The sequence below is a fragment of the Nicotiana attenuata genome, chromosome 2 (assembly GCF_001879085.1).
Source record: "Nicotiana attenuata strain UT chromosome 2, NIATTr2, whole genome shotgun sequence".
In the NCBI taxonomy this organism is placed as follows: domain Eukaryota; kingdom Viridiplantae; phylum Streptophyta; class Magnoliopsida; order Solanales; family Solanaceae; genus Nicotiana; species Nicotiana attenuata.
In genome coordinates, this window is record NC_031990.1 from 82,529,229 (window position 1) to 82,536,199 (window position 6,971).

General features: G+C 38.4%; 1 protein-coding gene across 1 annotated transcript; it reads right to left on the reverse strand.

Moving 5' to 3' along the window:
* LOC109213933 (peroxidase 6-like) lies at positions 5,145–6,587 on the reverse strand. Its single transcript, XM_019377779.1, has one exon. It carries the CDS (start codon positions 6,373–6,375, stop codon positions 5,368–5,370), a length of 1,008 nt encoding a protein of 335 aa, XP_019233324.1. The 5' UTR covers positions 6,376–6,587; the 3' UTR covers positions 5,145–5,367.

Below are 6,971 nucleotides of genomic sequence, written 5' to 3' on the forward strand. Positions count from 1 at the left end.
ATGTCACTCAATTAAAAAGTTGTACATATGGGAATCGAGTGCTTCAAAGTCGAACTTTCTATATATTAACAAGAAATAAATATAAATAGATTCAGACATATATTTCAGAACGAACTCCCTCATATCACAGTTAACATCATCTAAATTCTGGTTCTGCCACTTTATTCTCATATTTTCCTCCACCAGCATCCATGCATGTATATATTTGTATACAGAACTTTTCGTAGTCGGTGTTGTATTTACATAAATATAAAAATGTAATGACCCGGCCGGTCGTTTTAAGAATTAATACCCCGTTCTCCTATTAACTGCATTCCCCGTATTTGTTCCTGCTATTATGAGTTGTTGGGAGGATTCGTTTTGAGTTTCGGAGTGTTTTGGGACACCTAGTCCCTAAATGAGAGCTTAAGCTTTAGAATTTGGACTGTAGTCAGAGCAGTGTGAAAACGGCCTCGAATGGAATTTCGTTGGTCCCGTTAGCTCCGCTGGGTGATTTCGGACTTAGGGACGTGTTCGGATTGTGTTTTGGAGATCCGTAGCTTAATTAGGATTGAAATGCCGAAAGTTGAATTTTTGAAGTTTCCGGTTCGATAGTGAGATTTTGATATCGGGGCCGGAATGGAATTCCGGAAGTTAGAGTAGGTCCGTTGTGTCATTTGGGACGTGTGTGCAAAATTTTAGGTAATTCGGATGAGGTTTGATAGACTTTTTGATCAAAAGCGTAAATTTGAAGTTTTGGAATCCTTAGGCTTGAATCCGAGGGTGATTTGGTATTCCGGCGTTGTTTTGAGTGTTCCGAGGATCGGTACAAGTTTGAATAGTGGTATATGACTTGTTCGTATTTTTGGTAGAGGTCCCGGGGGCCTCAAGATGACTTCGGATGGTTGACGGAAGAAATTGGGAGATTTGGAAGCAGCTTCAGCTGTTGAAGTGATGTCATAACCGCACCTGCGGATTGGGGACCGCAGGTGCGGGCCCGCAGAAGCGTGTGGCTAGTCGCAGATGCGGTCTAAGGCGGAATTGGATTTGGCCGCAGATGCGGCCCAGGCACCGCAGAAGCGGCACCGTATCTGCGGAATTGGGGTCGCAGGTGCGGAAATTGCTGTTTAATGAAAAGTCCCAGGTGCGACTTGGTCTGCGCAGAAGCGGGACGGCAGGTGCGGTCCTAGAGCCGCAGATGCGGTTCCACTGATCAGAAAAAGAGCAGAAACAAGGGTTTTGTCTCAAAACCTTAGAAATTGATTTGGGCGATTTTCCTAATTTCGCGTATTAGCTTCGAATTAATTAGTTAAATTAGTTACTTGAAGTTATATTTACATTATGCAATCACTTTGAATAGATTGGGCCATTTGGAGTCGGATACTCGTGGCAAGAACGTGGTATTGAGTTAATTGAGCTGGTTCGGGGTAAGTGGCTTGCCTAACCTTGTGTGGGGGAAACTTCCCTTAGGAATTGGTACTGTGATATATGAAATGCCTTGTACTTGAGCTGACGAGTGCGTACCTGTGCTAATTGTTGAAAATATTATTTTCATTAAGTAACTATAACTGCGTTTTCTTCCCTGTTTTTACTACTTGCAATTTAAGCCTACTGTTAGCTTTGGGAAGCATGTCTAGGTGACTTAACTGCTTTACTTGCTAAAACTGCCTTATTTGAATTATGTGCAGCATGCTAGGCTAGAAATACCTGTTTTACCTTGGTATAAATTTGATTGGATATAATATTCTTCGTGTTGCTGCTATGTGTTTACTTTGGGACTACGGGCGATATCCCGGGAGACCTCCCCCGCCCCCTTACCTGTTTATTTGGGACTACGGATGTGGTACTCCGGGAGATCCCCCTGCACATTTACAATGGAACTACAGGACTGCACCCGGTAGATTCCCCCAGTACTAAGTATTTACATTTGGGACAACGGATGTGGTATTCCGGGAAATCCCCTGCGCATTTTGAGTTGGACTACATGAGGTATCCTGGGAGATCCCCGGTTGTTAACTCTGTGTTGAGCTGTATTCCTTCTGTGATTAATTGTCTCTCTTGTAGTTGTTGCTACTCTTATTACCTTGTGTTACTTTAATACTGCTTCTTTTCCTTATATATTATTGTATATGACCGGTATGGCCCTGACCTTCCTCGTCACTACTCGACCGCGGTTAGGCTTGGCACTTACTGGGTACCGCTGTGGTGTATTCATGCCCTTTCCTGCACTTATTTTTCATGTGCAGATCCAGGTACTTCGACTCAGCCCTACTACCCTTGAGGCGAGGCGATTCTCCAGAGACTTCGAGGTATATCTGCCGCGTCCGCAGACCGAGGAGTTCCTTTCCATTCTCTGTTGTAGTGATAGCCCTTCTATCTTTTCTTTTGATTTAGACATTCCGGAGTTAGAGCATTTTGTCGTATTCATAGCTTGTGATTCATGGGATTCCGAATTTTGGGAGTTGTTCGGTTTTGAGATCTTGTATTGTATATGCCGAGCGGCATCTTAAACAATTCTATATTTGTTATCTTTTGTTTTTATTAGTTTTTCCGCATTTGTTTTCTTTTCCGAAATTGTTAGGCTTACCTAGTCGTAGAGACTAGGTGCTGTCACGACATGTTCACGGAGGGCGAACTTGGGCCGTGACAAAAAATATAAGTAATACTATTTAATATCATTTTCCCACAAACTGAAGAGCCTTGACCCAATGGTTTAGTCAAAGATTATTGCTAAGGGAGGTGTTACAGAGGCGAACCTAGGATTTGAGCACGACGGGGGCACCACTGTATGCTAATCACCAGCGATAAGGAATAAAATTAATTAAGTTGGCTATTGTGTATTAGTACTAAACTGTAAATGAAATAAAAAAAGAAGATAAAGGTAAGAAAAAAAAAAGCAATTTGTTATTAAATATAAATTATATTATATTCAAAGAACTAAAATATTAATAAAGTTGACTATTATATATTAGCACTAAATTATACTTGAATTCAAAAAAAAAAAAGAGATAAAAGTAAAAGATAAAGTAATTTGCTATTAAATATAAATTACATTGTACTCAAAGAATAAAAATAAAAAGGAGCAGAAAACAGCTAAAGGGGGGTTTTCGAACCTACGTCTCCAACAAAGTTGGGAATTTAAGGGGCCAAAGCAACCACTTCTCCCATCCACCTCTTTGTTTTATAGGGCACACTTAAAATATTTAAGGGGTCCCATATATATGTACAGATATATATAATATGTATATACAGGATTTTTGCCGACGCTAACGGGGTCAGGTGACCCCTCAACCCACCACATAGGTCCGCCTCTGGAGATGTAGGTTTAATTCTCCTTAGCCTCAATTTTTTTAAGCAAAAATGCTCGATCAAAGATGTTCAATAAATAGGATGTTCAGGTCTAGCCTTGAACGGACGATCTTTACAAGCAAAAATATGAGGTTGACCAGTGGCCAAGAAGTACTCTTTGCAATAGAGCGGTGTTTTTATTATATATATTTTTTATTTTTGCAGAATATTAGTACAAATAATTTAATATGTTTTTCCCGGGTGACACCGCTTCCTCCCATATCTATGTCCACCCCTGGTTGTAACCATAATTATGTGATTTTTCTGTTATAATATAAAGAAAAAATGATTTCACCCTATAATTTCACTAGTTGGATGACGATTTAAGCAATCAACTCCTATAATGCAATAAGAATTTGGAGACTCTTTTCTTTCAAATTGTAGAGCAATGCATATATGAGCCAAATGATGGTCTGGCTTTTGTGTTTTCTCTGTCCTACAAGTCTACTATTTCCGCTCCACTAGTAAATGAAGATGGAAATAAGTTTTTGCTATTTGAAATAAACATCAATTAAAGCTCACAGTCTCAAACAAAGATGAGAAACCCCCACAATTATTTCATAGGTAAAAAAAATCATAATCTCAAATAAGTAAAATAAAAGAACCCATATATATATATATATATATGTATATATATATANAAAATGCTTAAATAGTTAAATAGTGCTTAAAACAAGCCAAAAGTTTTATGTTTTCGACTTGAAAGCTATTTGTGTCGAAAAGCCATTTTTTGTAAGGCAATTCAAATGGGCTCTAAGTTTGCCCATCGAAGCTTAGACATATGGGAAAAAAATTACTTTAACATTTTTGTGGTATTTTGCTCTTTGTTTGAGATCTTTCCATAAGACTAGTCGGCTGATAATATTGATGATCAAATTGACCATGTGATGCTCTTCTTTGTTTGGTTGGATCTTTCTGATGATTTATTTGTCTTTTTGGGTATTTCATTTGCACCCTTAATTATTAGAAATTTTGAGTAGTGGTGGGGTATTACAAATGAGCTCTTTAGATCATCGTCATAGCTTGATTAGCATATTATTTCTGACCCAATCAAATAATGCAAACATATCACAAAACAGTAATGATAGACAAAGATGACTAACGTCCATATCTGACCAACTTGCTTACTTGCCACCCCTCGTCAGATGGATGTCCTTAAGACCCTGATGCTGAACGTATTTTCTGATATTTTTTGTTTTTTGGTTTAACAATCTACTATTCAAAATTCACTGGCCCGATTAAGTTCCTATTTGCGCTGTGTAGGGTTCATTTAACGGGAAAGCGTTCCCTACTAGGAATTTTTCTTTCTCAGGGCTTGAACTTGAGATTTTCGATTAAATGTGGAGGGATCCCATCCATTCCATTGTACATTGACCATGTTCATATTATTAGAAATAGTGGTGCCGCAGTCGTTTCACCATTTCTGTTAGTTGCTGCTTATGCGTGGCTAGTGGTGGTAGTAGTTGACTTTTGCTATTTCCATTTGCATATGGTTTTCTTGAGCTGGTATTGATGACGGATTTGTTGACACAATGCGGACATCAGATGAAAAAGGGCGTTATCTGTCGAATATATAGCCCCTTTTTTCCCCACAAATCCAGTAAAATCTCACATGCAGGATTTGGGGAGGATAGTATGTACGCACTCCTTACCCCTACCTTAAGAAAGTAGAAAGGTTGTTTCCAGTAAACTCTCGACTCAGACAAAATACAAAGGTAATTAATGAAGATAAGAAGGTTCAGAAAAGGTAAGAAGCAGGAACAATGAGCAACCATACCATCAAAGCAAAATGCTAGAGAAGAATAAATACAAAAAACTTCAAGAAGCAAATAATTGAATTATCATATGAGGTCTTGATAGACAAAAAATGTTGAATTATCATGAGGTCAAAACTGTTCACATTTGGACATGCATTCTAATACAAACACATAAATCTTATCCTATCAAGACCTCACCTAACATCTTCACCCAACATATCATTTTCAATGGAAAACTATAATCCAAAAGCACCTTCACATGACTAAAACATGCTATTGGATCCTAACTAGCAGTTTTCTTGTTGGAATTCACTTGTAAATGATTGACAACATCACATCTGCGTCTCACCTCTCCCTTTTTCCCAGTTTTAACGTGATAAACGCTTACTTTCTCAATTGCATGAGCAAATGCTTTAAAAAATGCATCTTGATCCTTTGCATAAAGCTCCACAAAAGGCTTAGTCCTAGGATCTGAAACCATAGCTTGATCTGAAGCCAATAACCCTAGACCTTTTTGCAAGTTTATGTAGTACATGTTGTCGAACTTGCCAGGTGTCATCACGTCATTGAAGGCCGCCATATCTTTCGAGTTATTCCCACATAGCTTTCGTAACGCTTGTGCCAATGTAGGATTCATAGAAGGATCAATTTCTGAAGTGTTGCTATATTTGAAAATTCTCTTGCTAAACTCTGAACAATGTGAGAAACCAATAGTATGTGCACCCACTAAAGCCACCATTTCTTGTATGTTTAGATTTTTCGATGCAAACATGTTGATTATTGTGTCCATTGTCATGTTAGGCCTAGCAATATGGCCTTCAACATCTTTTGCGTATGATTCAAAGCTATCTTTTCGGCCGAGACGAATGTTATAAAATGGACCTCCAACCATGGTGATTAAGTCTCGAGTTGCAACGGCTAAAATATCAGCACAAGAAACAATGCCGGGGCATTGGAGTTCTAGGGCAGTCTTTGCTCGTGCAATAAGGTCAAAGGCGTCCCCGGGCAGAGAGAGGTTTATATCTGAGTCGCGTTCCGCCGTGGCAAAGGAGTTTGAGGAAATAAGTAACGAGGCGTCACATCCTCCCACCATGCAGTCGTGGAAGAAGAGGCGGAGGGTGCCGGCTGCTGTCGTGGGCGCGGCAAGTTGCTTGTCGACGACAATTTGCTGGATGATTTTTTCAAATTGAGGACAAGATTTATTGTAGTAGTCAACATTGAGCTTGGATTCTGTTAGAGAAAATAAGGCTAAAGATGAGAAGAGGAAAATTGAAAGAAGTGGTAATGCCATGGCTTCTGAATTGAGAAAAAAAAAATGGTGGTGAAAGAAGATAGAAATGAAAGAAGGCTTTTAGTATTGTGTACAATGACGTTTTGAATTTGAGATGGGCAATATTTTGCATGCAACAAACATAAACTAGAGGTCTCAAATTTGTTCAAGGGCCGTTGTTTACTCCTTTCCTTCTAGCTAGTCTTTGCCGCTCCACATATTGCATTATATTAGTGATAATTTATGTTTTATCCCGTACGGTATAAATATATACATAATAAGATCACTTAAAATCTAATTGCAGGTAACTGTTTAATTATGTTAAATTACGATGAAGATTAAGTTATAGTAACCCAGATTGAAGGGTATGTCCACTGTCCACAATCCACATGCCTGAAATTTTTACAAATTAGTATCTTTAGGGCGTTTTAAAATAGTATTCCTAGTGTTCTAATTTTTTTTCCAACTATTTTCAAGAGGAAGTTCTATTAAACTTAGATAGCAATTTCTCGAACAAGTTTTTAATATTTGGAAGAGAAACTAAATTACATTTTTCTTGTGCGTGTAGCGTCTATATTTTAAAATACTACCTTGTACCTTTCTGTGTGACATGATTA